Source organism: Oncorhynchus kisutch, linkage group LG19 (assembly GCF_002021735.2).
Source record: "Oncorhynchus kisutch isolate 150728-3 linkage group LG19, Okis_V2, whole genome shotgun sequence".
Taxonomy (NCBI): domain Eukaryota; kingdom Metazoa; phylum Chordata; class Actinopteri; order Salmoniformes; family Salmonidae; genus Oncorhynchus; species Oncorhynchus kisutch.
Window position 1 is genome coordinate 58,516,375 of NC_034192.2, and position 17,256 is coordinate 58,533,630.

General features: G+C 43.3%; 1 protein-coding gene across 2 annotated transcripts in view; it reads right to left on the reverse strand.

Moving 5' to 3' along the window:
• Nucleotides 1-17,256, reverse strand: part of LOC109881224 (kinesin-like protein KIF3A) — a 30,555-nt gene that overhangs the window by 8,508 nt on the left and 4,791 nt on the right. Inside the window, exons 6-13 of one of the 2 annotated variants that reach the window (XM_031797353.1) lie at nt 14,532-14,671; nt 13,872-14,069; nt 12,384-12,558; nt 11,772-11,870; nt 7,962-8,039; nt 4,644-4,803; nt 4,234-4,414; nt 1,051-1,161 (exon numbers count right to left, since the gene is read on the reverse strand). In XM_031797353.1, the coding sequence (XP_031653213.1) occupies nt 1,051-1,161; nt 4,234-4,414; nt 4,644-4,803; nt 7,962-8,039; nt 11,772-11,870; nt 12,384-12,558; nt 13,872-14,069; nt 14,532-14,671 (1,142 nt within the window). The remainder of the gene's footprint in view (nt 1-1,050; nt 1,162-4,233; nt 4,415-4,643; nt 4,804-7,961; nt 8,040-11,771; nt 11,871-12,383; nt 12,559-13,871; nt 14,070-14,531; nt 14,672-17,256) is intronic. The other variant, XM_031797354.1, reaches the window with a different exon arrangement.

Here is a 17,256-nt window from a genome sequence, read left to right on the forward strand (position 1 = left end):
ACAACACAACAACAATATCTGAATGAACCCAGAACCAATGCTGTGTTAATGAGGTCATGAATCAATGATGTGTGTTAATGAGGTCATGAATCAATGATGTGTGTTAATGAGGTCATGAATCAATGATGTGTGTTAATGAGGTCATGAATCAATGATGTGTGTTAATGAGGTCATGAATCAATGATGTGTGTTAATGAGGTCATGAATCAATGATGTGTGTTAATGAGGTCATGAATCAATGATGTGTGTTAATGAGGTCATGAATCAATGATGTGTGTTAATGAGGTCATGAATCAATGATGTGTGTTAATGAGGTCATGAATCAATGATGTGTGTTAATGAGGTCATGAATCAATGATGTGTGTTAATGAGGTCATGAATCAATGATGTGTGTTAATGAGGTCATGAATCAATGATGTGTGTTAGAGGTCATGAATCAATGATGTGTGTTAGAGGTCATGAATCAATGATGTGTGTTAATGAGGTCATGAATCAATGATGTGTGTTAATGAGGTCATGAATCAATGATGTGTGTTAATGAGGTCATGAATCAATGATGTGTGTTAATGAGGTCATGAAACAATGATGTGTGTTAATGAGGTCATGAAACAATGATGTGTGTTAATGAGGTCATGAAACAATGATGTGTGATAATGAGGTCATGAATCAATGATGTGTGTTAATGAGGTCATGAATCAATGATGTGTGTTAATGAGGTCATGAATCAATGATGTGTGTTAATGAGGTCATGAATCAATTATGTGTGTTAATGAGGTCATGAATCAATGATGTGTGTTAATGAGGTCATGAATCAATGATGTGTGTTAATGAGGTCATGAAACAATGATGTGTGATAATGAGGTCATGAATCAATGATGTGTGTTAATGAGGTCATGAATCAATGATGTGTGTTAATGTTCTGCTCCTGCTGCAGGTCATCAACAACACAATAAGTCCCCAAGTCCTGTGTTTGAACCCACTTGGGATGTATCCTATTCACTATATAGTGCACTAGTTTTCACCAGAGCCCTGTGGGACTTGGATTCTTACCTCTGACTTGGCAGCCATCAGCATGGTCCAGACTTTCTTCAGCTTCTTGGTCTTCCCCTGAGCCTCCTCCTGCAGACTGGTGTACTTCTCCTCAATGTCCAGACGCTCCGCCTGCAAAAAAGACCGGGAGTTTGGCATTTCATTTATTTCATCATTAACGGAAAACCTCAACACTTTTGAACCTCATTAATTATCTCCATGTAGATCCTGGAATGGTGCTGGAGATAATGAATCTGAGGTTAAAAAGTTGTAAAGTGTCCCTTTAACACAGTAGACTGCTCCAGACGGGGGTCAACGGTAGACTGCTCCAGACGGGGGTCAACGGTAGACTGCTCCAGACGGGGACAACGGTAGACTGCTCCAGACGGGGGACAACGGTAGACTGCTCCAGACGGGGACAACGGTAGACCGCTCCAGACGGGGTCAACAGTAGACCGCTCCAGACGGGGTCAACAGTAGACCGCTCCAGACGGGGGTCAACAGTAGAGTGCTCCAGACGGGGTCAAACAGTAGACTGCTCCAGACTGGGGCAAACAGTAGACTGCTCCAGACTGTGGCAAACAGTAGACTGCTCCAGACGGGGACAACAGTAGACTGCTCCAGACGGGGTCCAACAGTAGACTGCTCCAGACGGGGTCCAACAGTAGACTGCTCCAGACGGGGTCCAACAGTAGACTGCTCCAGACGGGGTCAACAGTAGACTGCTCCAGACGGGGTCAACAGTAGACTGCCCCAGACGGGGACAACAGTAGACAGCCCCAGACGGGGACAACAGTAGACAGCCCCAGACGGGGACAACAGTAGACAGCCCCAGACGGGGACAACAGTAGACTGCCCCAGACGGGGACAACAGTAGACTGCCCCAGACGGGGACAACAGTAGACTGCCCCAGACGGGGACAACAGTAGACTGCCCCAGACGGGGACAACAGTAGACTGCCCCAGACGGGGACAACAGTAGACTGCCCCAGACGGGGACAACAGTAGACTGCCCCAGACGGGGACAACAGTAGACTGCCCCAGACGGGGACAACAGTAGACTGCCCCAGACGGGGACAATAGTAGACTGCTCCAGACGGGGACAATAGCAGACTGCTCCAGACGGGGACAATAGTAGACTGCTCCAGACGGGGTCAATAGTAGACTGCTCCAGACGGGGACAATAGTAGACTGCTCCAGACGGGGTCAATAGTAGACTGCTCCAGACGAGGACAACAGTAGACTGCTCCAGACGGGGTCAAACAGTAGACTGCTCCAGACGGGGTCAAACAGTAGACTGCTCCAGACTGGGGCAAACAGTAGACTGCTCCAGACAGGGTCCAACAGTAGACTGCTCCAGACGGGGTCCAACAGTAGACTGCTCCAGACGGGGTCAACAGTAGACTGCTCCAGACGGGGTCCAACAGTAGACTGCTCCAGACGGGGTCAACAGTAGACTGCTCCAGACGGGGTCAACAGTAGAGTGCTCCAGACGGGGTCCAACAGTAGACTGCTCCAGCACGGGGTCCAACAGTAGACTGCTCCAGACGGGGTCCAACAGTGGAGTGCTCCAGACGGGGTCCACTATTTCTGACCACTCGCTCATTTCAGCAGAACATTCAACAGATTTCCTCATGGAATCAAAGAGTAAATTTGTGAGTGTTCGTGAAGAAGGAAACGTCTGATGTCATAAACTCAGGCAATACGCTTTAGGGATTAAATCAAGACTACTGATCCTTCAGTATTGGTCTGTTATTGTCAGTATGCAACATGTATTATGTGGACAGATTACATTGTCATTTTGAGACTGAGAAAAACAAAGCAGGCAACTCATCTGAACTAGCAAGGTGCTGACTGGTGTGACTTTAAAGCAGAGGTGTTCAAACTTCTTCAACACTGACCCCATTTTTTCCCACCAGAAATTCTGGTGACCCCTACCTCACCCAAAAATCTGAGGACAACGTTGAAATAGGTAAATGGTTTTCACATCAACAAATAATGTTAAAATCATTCAATTAAGAGAACCAATGTATACATTTACAATATTTCTAATTATCTTGCACAAACACATTTGTATATTGTCCCATAGAAGAATCTGTACTGTAAATGTTTGGCCCTCAGTCCAGCCTCTCTCAGCCTATTGTGGACAGTCTGAGCACTGATGGAGGGATTGTGTGTTCCTGGTGTAACTCGGGCAGTTGTTGTTGCCATCCTGTACTTGTACCGCAGGTGTGATGTTCGGATGTACCGACCCTGTGCAGGTGTTGTTATACATGGTCTGCCACTGCGAGGACAATCAGCTGTCCGTCCTGTCTCCCTGTAGCGCTGTCGTAGGCGTCTCACAGTACGGACATTGCAATTTATTGCCCTGGCCACATCTGCAGTCCTCATGCCTCGCAGCATGCCTAAGGCACGTTCACGAAGATGAGCAGGGACCCTGGGCATCTTTCTTTTGGTGTTTTCCAGAGTCAGTAGAAAGGCCTCTTTAGTGTCCTAAGCTTTCATAACTGTGACCTTAATTGAAAACCGTCTGTAAGCTGTTAGTGTCTTAACGACCGTTCCACAGGTGCATGTTCATTAATCTTTTTTCTCTCTTACTTTACGTTAAATGACTCATTTCGGTGCTGGGAATGACGATGATGCCATATCCTGTCAGTGCCCTCATACCAAAATATAACATCTCCACTTATCACTGATCAACATCCCCTCTCCACTCAGACAGACAGAGAAAGTTTGGTGGTAAGCATTTTGATGCAGAAATGACTGGCATGCTGTCACAGTTAACCACTGAGGCATATATGCATTACAGCTCTTCAGTTGGCTGAACTAAGACTCACCCTGGTTATCCCCCCCCCCCTTTCAATGTAGATGCTCTATTTCACTGTGTGCTATAACTCCTCTTCCTCCAGTTCTCTGCAGTGCTGCTTTGAGTTGATAGTCCTACATCCATATTGAGATGTACAGTGTTTTCAGAAAGTATTCACACCCCTTGACTTGTTGTTGTTGTTGTTGTTGTGTTACAGCCTGAATTTCAGAAAACATCATTCCACTTTGACATTATTGGGTTTTATGTGTAGACCAGTGACACAAAATCTCAATGTCATCTATTTGTAAATTAAGGCGGTAACACAACAACATGTTGCCAAGCGGCTGGGAACACTTTCTGAAGGTAATATATTGTGATACAGTGTGTAAGATGGTATACCTCCTTCTCCTCTAGCTCTCTGCGGAGCTGCTCAGCCCTCCTGCGTCTCTCCTCTAACTCATTGTTAGACTCCTGCAGTAGTTTCTCCTGCTCCTCAGCCTTGGCCAGGAGGTCCACTCCTCCTACGATCACCTTCTTCTCCAGGGCTGACAGCTTCTCCAGCAGCAGGTGATGCTCCTGCCTGGGGGAAGGAGGTTAGAGGTCAGTAGATCAGAAAATACCTTCAGTAGGCTAGGTGGAGTTTCTGGCATATTTCTTCAACCCTTCTAGGATGTCTCAAATCTATAAGAGGACATCCGAAAGTATCTAGGAGTAGGGGGGCAAGCATATTTTAAAGCAGTAGATTATTCTTCTACCGTGATTTCTGGAAAACTTGGGAATTTAGGGAATGTTTGTAACCCCAGACTCACTGCGCTTTGAGGAGATCCTTCTCTCTCTTCTCCAGTTCTGCCCTGACCTTGTTCCTCTCCTCCTCCTCCATGTCCAGCTTGGCTTCTAGCTCCTTCCTCTCCTCCTCGATCTTCGCCTGCATCTCCACCATCTTGTCAGGAGAAACCTTCTTCTTCTTCCCTTTAATAATAATAAATAATAATAATAATAATAATAATAATAATAATTTATTTGACTTATAGAGCCATTCCTGAAGTCCACAGCCATCATGGACGTTTCAGAATGACATGTTATTGTTCAGATCCTCCCTACCACCTCAACCCACCCACTAAGGGGAGGGGGAAGTTTCCCCCTAGGTACAGAATGCAGACGTAGGATCAGCTTCCCATCGCCCAATCCCTAACCTTCACCGTTAGAACATGCAAAACTGATCTAAGATCTGCATCTAGGGGAACATCACCCTATAACCAACCCAGTCTGATTCGTAGGTTTGAAGATCTGGGACCAGGCTAAGACAGCACATCATATTACAATGGTCAATTAGTCAAATATTAGATGTAACACACATATAGTCGCTCTCTCTCCAAGGTGTTAGATAGTAGCTACAGTCTTCTACAGAGCAGTAAAAACTACATTGGCTGTATGATTCAGCTCCTTGATGTACAGACTGCTGTCTCTTCTTTCTGCAGATACTATCCATTAGATTACAAGCAGGAAGTTAAAAGGTGCTTTTAAAGATATCTGTGTGTGTCTCAAATGGGACCCTAAATCCCTAAATAGTGCACTATGCCCTATGGGCCTTGGTAAAAAAAAGTAGTGCTCTACATAGGGAATAGGGTGCCATTTGAGAACAGCTTCTAGACAGAGTGCAGGCCTCAGGCCTATTCACAAGGCACTCTCTCTCAGAGATATAGACATGGAGACAGTAAGTGATTGGAGAAGACCATGGCAAAGTGGCAGTACAGTGATATAGAGAGAGAACCTTAAATCATACTGACTGACTGAACCAGATTTAATTCTGTTGCCGTTTTTTGTTAGCGTTAAAGCTAGTTAATCAAGTCAATTAAATTCTATCAGTTCGATAATTAAATTAAATTCTATAGTTCACTGAAATAAATTGCAAATATAACCTGGTCCCAGATCTGTCTGACAACCAGAGTAAAGAAGTTGCCTGTGCACATACAGATCTAGAACCAGACTAGAGACATTGGATGTCCTAAACAGCACCCTACTACCTATTTTGAATGCTACTTTTAACCAGAGTCCTCTATGTGGGAATAAGGTGCAGTGTGGAACAGTCTTCTAGACTCCTCAGAGAGGAGGCACAGACACAACAGACAGACCAAGAGAGAAATAGGAAACAGAAACAGAAAGACAGACAGACAGACAAACAGACCAAGAGAGAAATAGGAAACAGAAACACAGACAGACAGACAGACCGACCAAGAGAGAAATAGGACACAGAGAAAGACCGATAAAAAGAGAGTATGAGAGACAGTTGAAGTCGGAAGTTTACATACACTTAGGATGGAGTCATTAAAACTAGTTTTTCAACCACTCCACACATTTCTTGTTAACAAACTAAAGTTTTTGCAAGTCGGTTAGTACATCTACTTTGTGCATGACACAAGTCATTTTTCCAACAATTGTTTGTTTACAGACGTATAATTCACTGTATCACAATTCCAGTGGGTCAGAAGTTACCATAGACTAAGTTGACTGTGCTTCTGATTGACTCAAATGATGTCAATTAGCCTATTGGAGGTGTACCTGTGGATATATTTCAAAGCCTACATTTAAAAAAATGCTTAAAAAAATTGTAGACCTCCACAAGGTTCATCCTTGGGAGCAATATCCAAACGCCTGAAGGTACCACGTCCACCTGTACGAACAATAGTGGGCAAGTATAAACCCCATGGGACCACACAGCCGTCATACAGCTCAGGAAGTGTTCTGTCTCCTAGAGATGAACGTACTTTGGTGTGAAAAGTGCAAATCAATCCCAGAACAACAGCGAAGGACCTTGTGAAGATGCTGGAGGAAACAGATACAAAAGTATGTATATCCACTTGTAAAAACAAGTCCTATATCAACATTACCTGAAAGGCCGCTTAGCAAGGAAGAAGCCACTGCTCCAAAACCGCTATCAAAAAGCCAGACTACGGTTTGCAACTGCACATGGGGACAAAGATCATACTTTTTGGAGAAATGTCCTCTGGTCTGATGAAACAAAAATAGAACTGTTTGGCCATAATTACCATTTTTATGTTTGGAGGAAAAAGGGGGAGGCTTGCAAGCCGAAGAACACCATCCCAACCGTGAAGCACGGTGGTGGCAGCATCATGTCGTGGGGGTGCTTTGCTGCAGGAGGGACTGGTGCACTTCACAAAATAGATGGCATCATGAGGCAGGGAAATTATGTGGGTATATTGAAGCAACATCTGAAGACATCAGTCAGGAAGTTAAAACTTGGTCGCAGATGGGTCTTCCAAATGGACAATGACCCCAAGCATACTTCCAAATTTGTGGCAAAATGGCTTAAGGACAACAAAGTCGAAGGTATTGGAGTGGCCATCACAAAGCCCTGACCTCAATCCAATTGAACATTTGCGGGCAGAACTGAAAAAGCGTGTGTGAGCAAGGAGGCCTACAAACCTGACTCAGTTACACCAGCTCTGTCAGGAGGAATGGGCCAAAATTCACCCAACTTATTGTGGGAAGCTTGTGAAAGGCTACCCGAAACGTTTGACCCAAGCGAAACAATTTAAAGGCAATGCTACCAAATACTAATTGAGTGTATGTAAACTTCTGAACCACTGGGAATTCTCTCGACTATTATTCTGACATTTCACATTCTTAAAATAAAATGGTGATCCCAACTGACCTAAAACAGGGATTTTTTTTTACTAGGATTAAATGTCAGGAATTGTGAAAAACTGAGTTTAAATGTATTTGGCTATGGTGTATGTAAACTTCCGACTTCAACTGTTTATATAAGACCGGTAGGGCAGGCAGGGCAGGCAGGCAGGTAAGGGAGGTTAACATTAGGAGGGTCCTGAGAGAACTCCAGTCAATACTTTGAGGAGTTAGCCACAGCACCTACAGATCAGGGACAGTTTGTAGGTCTGGGTCTATCAGGCTCCTCAGAGTTGGGAGTGCTGATCTAGGATCAGGCCCCCTTGTCCATAAAATCATTATGATATAGGCCTAAAAGGCAAAACAGATCCTAGATCAGCACTCTCAACTCAGAGATGCTTTGTGAATACAGTCCCTGGACCATATTAACTAGCAGTTGGTGGTAGGGTTTGTAGTGCAGACAGCAAGCTGCTCCCACTCACTAGTCTGAGCCTTGGGTTTCTCCTCAGTGGTCTGTGCCTCTATAGAGGAGTCTGAGCTACTGATGCTGCTGCCACTGCCTGCAACACAGAGTAGAGTAGACACTCAACAGGGACACGTCAAACACAGAGAGAGATGGAGAGGGGGGGGGGGGTGATGGAAGGATGGGGAGAGGGAGGGAGAGAGAAGATAAGGAGAGAGAAAGAGGCTCCAAGGACACGCCGACCACAGAGAGAGTGAGAGATGGAGGAGAGCAAGATGGGGGCAAATGGGGACATTGAGAAAGCACAATAAACCTGGAGAGCAACCAGCCTACAAGCCAATCCTATACAGTTGATATAACCTGCTACATTAAGCAGTGCATGGACAACGGACACACTAGGGCTGGGCGATATATCAAATTAATTTAAAATGTATGTTTTAGTGCGATGTTCCAAATGCCTGTATTGCAAGAATCGAGGTAAACTGTTTGATAAAATCCATTATAGTCAAATGTAGGAACTGGGTTCTACAGTTTGAACCCTTGATGTCTCTGGCTCCACAACTACCCTGCTATCTAGATGTGTGAAGGTCAGTGTATAAGCATGATCCATCATGTATGACATTCCTGGGAGTGTGTCAAATTAAATGTTGTATTACCATATAATTTTGGTATGTTCTCTATAGTTATGTACTTTCAAATGTATCAATTGACCAATTCGGCACATTTGGGTAGACTTGATAGAAAATATTGTGCAGTATTACAAATTTTCACTGGATCAAGCGGAAACTTTGCACACACTGCTGTCATCTAGTGGCCAAAATCTAAATTGTGCCTAGACTCCTACATTATATTATGGCCTTTCTCTTGGATTTCAAAGCTGATGGAACCAACACAAATATATAGAAAACGTATGTTTTTTTGTTTGTATCTTTTACCAGATCTAATGTGTTATATTCTCCTACATTCATTTAACATTTCCACAAACTTTAAAGTGTTTCCTTTCAAATGGTATCAAGAATATGTATATCCTTGTTTCAGGTCCTGAGCTACAGGCAGTTAGATTTGGGTATGTCATTTTAGGCAAATTTTTTGGCAAATACACTCAGGAAACTGTTGAATGTGAAAAACACAGCAGTGTTGCAGTTCTCAAACCGGTGCGCCTGGCACCTAATAACATACCCCATTGTCTTGCCTATTCACCCTCTGAATGGCACATACACCATCCATGTCTCAATTGTCTTAAGGCATAAAAAATGTATTTAACCCGTCTCCTCTCCTTCATCTACTCTGATTGAAGTGGATTTAACATCAATAAGTGACATCATTAAGGATCATAGCTTTCACCTGGTCAGTCTGTCATGGAAAGAACAGGTGTCCTCAGTGTATCTCGTGAAAAAATATATGATTTTTTGGCCATATCGCCCAGCCCTCACACACACACTAATGTAATGTACAGTGCCAGCACCATAGCATCCAACGTCTAATTTAAAGCAAACAGCACAAAGGTTATACACAGAGCCCAGAGTGTTTCCTGAGGTCCCAATAAGGTCCCAATAAATCTAAAAATAATTTGAGAAATGGCGTGTGAATGATCATTCTGACTTGAACAGTGCCTTCAGAAAGTATTCAAACCCTTCAACTTTTTCACATTTTGTTGTTGTTACAGCCTGAATTAGTAAGTGGTCTAAATTGAGATAATTTTTTTGTGTCACTGACGAACATACAATGGCCCATAATGTCAAAGTGGAATTATAATTAAAGTGAAAAGGAAATGATGAAATGTCATGTGTCATAGTATTCAACCCTGTTGTTATGACAAGCCTAAATAAGTTCAGTCGTAAATATTTGCTTAACAAGTCCCATAATAAGTTATATGGACTCACTCTGGTTGTAATAATATCGTTTAACATGATGTTTTAATGGCGACCAGATCTCTGTACCCCACACATACAATTATCTGGAAGGTTCCTCAGTCCAGCAGTGAATTTCAAACACAGATTCAACCACAAAGACCAGGGAGATTTTCCAATGCCTCGCAAACAAAGAAGGGCACCTATTGGTAGATGGGTAAAAATACGGAAGCAGACATTGAATTTCCCTTTGAACATCGTGAAGTTATTAATTACACTTTGGATGGTGTATCAATACTCCCTGTCACTACAAAGATACAGGCATCTTTCCTAACTCAGTTGCCGGAGAGGAAGGAAACCGCTCAGGGATTTCACCATGAGGCCAATGGTGACTTTAAAACAGTTAGTTTAATGGCTGTGATAGGAGAAAACTGAGCATTGATCAACAACATTGTAGATACTCCACAATATTAAGCTATTTGACAGAGTGAAAAGGTAGCATGTACAGAATAAAAAAATATTCCAAAACATGCATCATGTTTGCAACAAGAGAGTAAAATAATACTGCAAAACATTTGGTAAAGCAATTCACTTTTTGTCCTAAATACAAAGTGTCTTGTTTGGGGAAAATCCAATACAACACATTACTGAGTACCACTCTCCATATTTTCAGGCATAGTGCTGGCTGCATCATGTTATGGGTATGCTTGTAATCATTAAGAACTGGGGAGTTTTTCAGGATAATAAATACACGGAATGGAGTTAAGCACAGGCAAAATCATAGATGAAAACCTGGTTGTCTGCTTTCTACCAGACACTGGGAGATGAATTCACCTTCCAGCAGGACAATAACCTAAAACACAAGGCCAAATCTACACTGGAGTTTCTTCCCAAAAAGACAGTGGCCAAGTAACAGTTTTGACTTAAATCTGCTTGAAAATCTATGGCAAGACTTGAAAATGGTTGTCTAGCAATGATCGACTTCAAAATTGACAGGTGTGGAAAGCTCTTAGAGGCTTACCCAGAAAAACTCACAGCTGTAATCACTGTCAAAAAGTTCTAATATGTATTGACTCAGGGGTGTGAATATTTACGTAAATGAGATATTTCTGTATTTCATTTTCAATACATTTGCAAGCAATTCAAAAAACATGTTTTCACTGTCATTATGGGGTAGTGTGTGTGAGATGGGTGAGAGAAAAACATACATTTCATCCATTTTGAATTCAGGCTGTAACACAACAAAATGTGGAATAAGTCAAGGGGTATGAATACTTTCTGAAGCCGTCGTAGATGTGTACAGTTTCACATTTTCTCATCTTTTCCACCTTTGCCTAACCTAAAAAGCCTTTGGGGAACTTCCTAGCTCAGACTACCGAAACCAGTTTAGTGTTTATTAAGCCAGAGTACACACAGAGGTCATGTCTCTCTCTCTCTCTACATGGCTTCTGGGTACTTTCAGAGCGATTTCCTTCACATGGAGGATGCTGACTCATTTTTGTCATCAGGAAATAAGCCCACACTAATAATCATGTCTAACATCTGACTGACAACTCGTTCACATGAAGGCGGACAAACCTTTGATGTTAGCGTCAACAATAAATGGCTAAGATGATTGTGTGTGCAAGAATTCATGCATCAGTTTTTCCCCCCGTTGTATTAGAGTGCATTAAAGTGCATCTTCCTAATGCAGGGCTGGGAGCAGGGTTGCCATAAATAAAGCCAACTCTTCTCTGAAAACATATTTTTTTCGTATATTAAGTTTTAAAAAGCATCAGGGGACATGGGGACTGGGGAGCAGTCCTCTGCTGCATCCCAAATTGCATCCTATTCCCTATATTAGGGGACAACATTTTAGTACATGTCATAGAAACCCAGTGACCTTCACAGAAACCCAGTGACCTTCACAGAAACCCAGTGACCTTCATAAGGAGCCAACACAATCCTGTTGGGAGAGAGGAAGAACGGGGCCCCTTTACCTCTCCGTTTCCTTCGTCCCTCTCCTCCTTCTCTTCCCTCGTCATCTCCTTCATCCATCTCTTCTGATCCACTGCCCTCCGACCCGGAGATCTCTTCCCCTGGAACAGCAGAACAGAAAACAATTTAGTTACAAACTCTCCTTAAACCCTTAGCGCAGGTTAACTCTCCTTAAACCCTTAGCGCAGGTTAACTCTCCTTAAACCCTTAGCGCAGGTTAACTCTCCTTAAACCCTTAGCGCAGGTTAACTCTCCTTAAACCCTTAGCGCAGGTTAACTCTCCTTAAACCCTTAGCGCAGGTTAACTCTCCTTAAACCCTTAGCGCAGGTTAACTCTCCTTAAACCCTTAGCGCAGGTTAACTCTCCTTAAACCCTTAGCGCAGGTTAACTCTCCTTAAACCCTTAGCGCAGGTTTACTAGAAATAGATTAAGACTAGTCTTGGACTAAAACGATTCTCCATGAAGCATACTTTTCAGTCTAAGACTAGGAAATGGGAAATCAGCCCAAAAAGTATTTGGATCCAATCCTAACTTGAACACAGAAGTGTGTTTGTCATTTTACAACTCCTGTCCCAAATGAAGACAGCATCAATAGAGAGGACCACTAACTGACCTTCTTGGAGTTTCTTCTTAAGGTCTTCGATCTCCTTCTGGAACTGCCGTAGCAGGGCATCCTTGGGGTCTTCATTGATCCGGGCTTTGTTCTTGATGTTCTTGGCCCGGTTGGCGTAACGCAGCGTGCTGATGGTCTCGTCATAGTTGTAGTCCGCTGGGCCGATGTTCGCACACTGACCGTTGAAAAAGTTTATGAGAATACGATATATATTATGAGAGATTAAAATCTGACCTTTTATGAAAGAACAGCAAGGAACGAGAGCTTGGTAGACTTCACCATAATAAATGAAACATCTGTATATATGTATTTATTAATAGTTTTCAAAATTGGATGCCAGTTGGCATTTGTGTCACTTAATCTGATCTACCCCCAAGTAATAAGATGGATAAATACCTAACAAAATACACAAAATGCAACAATTTCAACAAGTTAAAGTTCATAAGGAAATCAGTCAATTTAAATAAATTAATTAGGCCTCGATCTATGGATTTCACATGACTGGGCAGGGGCTCAGCCTTGGGTGAGCCTGGGAGGACATAGGGCCAACCACTTGGTAGCCAGGCCAATCAGAATGAGTTTTTCCCTCATAAAAGGGCTTTATTACAGACAGAAATACAGTTTCATCAGCTGTCCGGGTGGCTGGTCTCAGACGATCCCGCAGGTGAAGAAGCCAGATGGCGTGGATACAAGTGGTCTGCTGTCGTCAGGCCGGTTGGACGTACTGACAAAATTATCTAAAACTACATTGGAGGTGACTTATGGTAGATAAATTAACATTAAATTATCTGGCAACAGCTCTGGTGGACATTCCTGCAGTCAGCATGCCAATTGCACGCTCCCTCAAAACTTGAAAAATCTGTGGTGTTGAGTGACAAAATTGCACATTTTAGATTTGCCTTTTATTAACCCATTAACACAAGGTGCACATATGTAATGATCATGCTGTTTAATCAGCTTCTTGATATTCCACACCTCTCAGGTGGATGGATTATCTTGGCAAAGGAGAAATGCTCACTAACAGGGATGTAAACAAATGTGTGCACAAAATCTGAGAGAAATAAGCTTTTTTGTGCATATGGAACATTTCTGGGATCTATATTTCAGCTCATGAAACCAACACTTTACATGTTGCGTTTATATGTTTGTACCTCTGCATATGTAAATATAGTATTGGAACTGACCCTGTATATAACATGCTTACTTATTTACTGTTTATTCTACTGTTACATTGTTAGTGATTACTGCAAATGTTGGGTTTTGAGTTTACAAGAAAAGGCATTTCACTGCACTTGTGCATGTGACATTAAAACGAATGAGTCATTGGCACCAATTAGTGTCAATGGTAGCTACACAGAACTAGAATGAGTAGAACGGGCCGCCACAACCAAGTCAACGATGTAGAAGGGGAGTACTGGCAGCCATTTTGTGTGTACCCATAGCATTAAAGCAGCAGGAAGTAAAAGCAGGAAGTGTTGTTATAGTTACCATCATGGTCTTGGAGTTTCCCCCCAGTGAGTCCTGCAGCAGGCGGGTGAGTTTGGAGTTCCTGTAGGGGACGTGGGTGCTCTTCCCGTCCACCAGGGCTGAGATGACGTTACCCAGCGTGGACAGAGACAGGTTGATCTTAGTGGCCTCTTTCAGTCGCTGGCCAGTCGCTCCTGTCTTCCCCTGGCGCTCAGAACCCTGGGGGGAGAGAGAAAGATAGAGAACAGTGTGGGGGGGTTAACTGTCTGTCTGTTTGCCATGTGTGGGCCACATGCCTTAAAGCCACAGAAACATTTCCATTCCACAATAACATGTTGAATCTGATAAGAACTCGCTCAACAGGGCTTACTGACTTCACCTAGCGGCCTTTAAACATTGATAATTGGACAACAACAAAAAAAACATTCAAATCCTATATTGGAATTCAAATTATAATTCCCATTGCAGAGACTAAGAAAACCATAGCCAGAGAAATGTATGACGGTAATCTATACAGATTTGGTTCTTAAATCTCAAAAAACAGAAACCAAGTTACCAAAATGTGCTTACTCCTTCAAAGCATCAAGTTCACTCTCTGGGAGATTCCATCGGTTTGATATCTGTTGAGGTAAATTATATCTTTATTCTATTTCACAGAAAACTTTCATGTGACTACCTTACCGCCAGATCCACTAAGTGGAGTTTTCCCATGCGTACGTGCTGGTCTCCATCCACACCCTTCTCGCTGCACTCGATGGTGATGGTGAAGATGGCATGAGAGCGAGAGCTGTGTTCATTCATGTTGGTGGAGCCAACCGAGCCTGGGTAGGATAAAGCATAACACATTCAGAAACATAAAACTCAAGACTGTATTTTCTTGGTTCACTTCATAATAACTTGGTTACACGTCATAGTAACTTCCATGAGTGTGATTGTAACCTTTATTTAACCTGGACAATTTGTATTTATTTATTTATTTGACCTTTATTTAACCAGGTAAGCTAGTTGAGAACAAGTTCTCATTTGCAATAAGAACACATACAACAACACAGAGTTACACATGGAATAAACAAAACATACAGTCGATAATACAGTTGAAAATGGAAAACAAAAAGTCTATGTACAGTGAGTGCAAATGAGGTAAGATAAGGGAGATAAGGCAATAAATAGGCCATGGTGGCGAAGTAATTACAATATAGCGATTAAACACTGGAATGGTAGATGTGCAGAAGATGAATGTGCAAGTAGAGATACTGGGGTGCAAAGGAGCAAGATAAATAAATATATACTGTATGGGGATGAGGTAGTTAGATAGCCCGTCTGTAAACAGCCCATCAATGTACAGGTGCAGTGATCTGTGAGCTGCTCTGACAGCTGGTGCTTAAAGCTAGTGAGGGAGATGGGAGTCTCCAGCTTCAGTGATTTTTGCAGTTTGTTCCAGTCATTGGCAGCAGAGAACTGGAAGGAAAGGCGGCCGAATGAGGAATTGGCTTTGGGGGTGACCAGTGAGATATACCTGCTGGAGCGCATGCTACGAGTGGGTGCTGTTATGGTGACCAGTGAGCTGAGATAAGGCGGGGCTTTACCTAGCAGAGACTTGTTGATAACCTGTAGCCAGTGGGTTTTGCGACGAGTATGAAGCGAGGGCCAACCAACGAGAGCGTACAGGTCGCAGTGGTGGGTAATGTATGGGGCTTTGGTGACAAAACGGATGGCACTGTGATAGACTGCATCCAATTTGTTGAGTAGAGTGTTGGAGGCTATTTTATAGATGACATCGCCGAAGTCGAGGATCGGTAGGATGGTCAGTTTTACATGGGTATGTTTGGCAGCATGACTGAAGGATGCTTTGTTGCGATATAGGAAGCCGATTCTAGATTTAATTTTGGATTAAATGCTTAATGTGAGTCTGGAAGGAGAGTTTACAGTCTAAAACAGACACCCAGGTATTTGTAGTTGTCCACGTATTCGAAGTCAGAGCCGTCCAGAGTAGTGATGCTGGACGGGCGGGCAGGTGCGGGCAGTGATCGATTGAATAGCATGCATTTAGTTTTATTTGCATTTAAGAGCAGTTGGAGGCCACCGAAGGAGAGTTGTATGGCATTGAAGCTCGTCTGGAGGTTAGTTAACACAGTGTCCAAAGAGGGGCCAGAGTTATACAGAATGGTGTCGTCTGCGTAGAGGTGGATCAGAGAATCACCAGCAGCAAGAGCGACATCATTGATGTATACAGAGAAGAGAGTCGGCCCAAGAATTGAACCCTGTGGCACCCCCATAGACTGCCAGAGGTCCGGACAACAGGCCCTCCGATTTGACACATTGAACTCTATCAGAGAAGTAGTTGGTAAACCAGGCGAGGTAATCATTTGAGAAACCAAGGCTGTCGGGTCTGCCAATAAGAATGTGGTGATTGACAGAGTCGAAAGCCTTGGCCAGGTCGGTGAATACGGCTGCACAGTAATGTCTCTTATCGATGGCGGTTATGATATCAATAAGAACCTTGAGCGTGGCTGAGATGCACCCATGACCAGCTCTGAAACCAGATTGCATAGCAAAGAAGGTAAAGTGGGATTCGAAATGGTTGGTAATCTGTTTGTTAACTTGGCTTTCAAAGACCTTAGAAAGACAGGGTAGGATAGATCTGTAGCAGTTTGGGTCTAGAGTGTCTCCCCCTTTGAAGAGGATGACTGCGGCAGCTTTCCAATCTTTGAGAATCTCCGACGATACGAAAGAGAGGTTGAACAGGCTAGTAATAGGGGTTGCAACAATTTTGGCAGATCATTTTAGAAAGAGAGGGTCCAGATTGCTGTGCCGGGGTAGGGGTAGCCAGGTGGAAAGCAGGGCCAGCCGTAGAGAAATGCTTATTGAAATTCTCATTTATAGTGGATTTATCGTTGGTGACAGTGTTTCCTAGCCTCAGAGCAGTGGGCAGCTGAGAGGAGGTGCTCTTAGTCTCCATGGACTTTACAGTGTTCCAGAACTTTTTTGAGTTTGTACTACAGGATGCAAATTTCTGTTTGAAAAAGCTAGCCTTAGCTTTCCTAACTCCCTGTGTATATTTGTTCCTAACTTCCCTGAAAAGTTGCATATCAAGGGGGCTATTCGATGCTAATGCAGAATGCCACAGGATGTTTTGTGCTGGTCAAGGGCAGTCAGGTCTGGAGTGAACCAAGGACTATATCTATTCCTGGTTCTACATTTTTTGAATGGGGCATGCCTATATAAGATGGTGAAGAAGGCACTTTTAAAGAATAACCAGGCATCCTCCACTGACGGGATGAGGTCAATGTCATTCCAGAATACCCCGGCCAGATAGATTAGAAAGGCCTGCTCGCAGAAGTGTTTCAGGGATCGTTTGACAGTGATGAGGGTTGGTCGTTTGATCGCAGACCCATTACGGATGCAG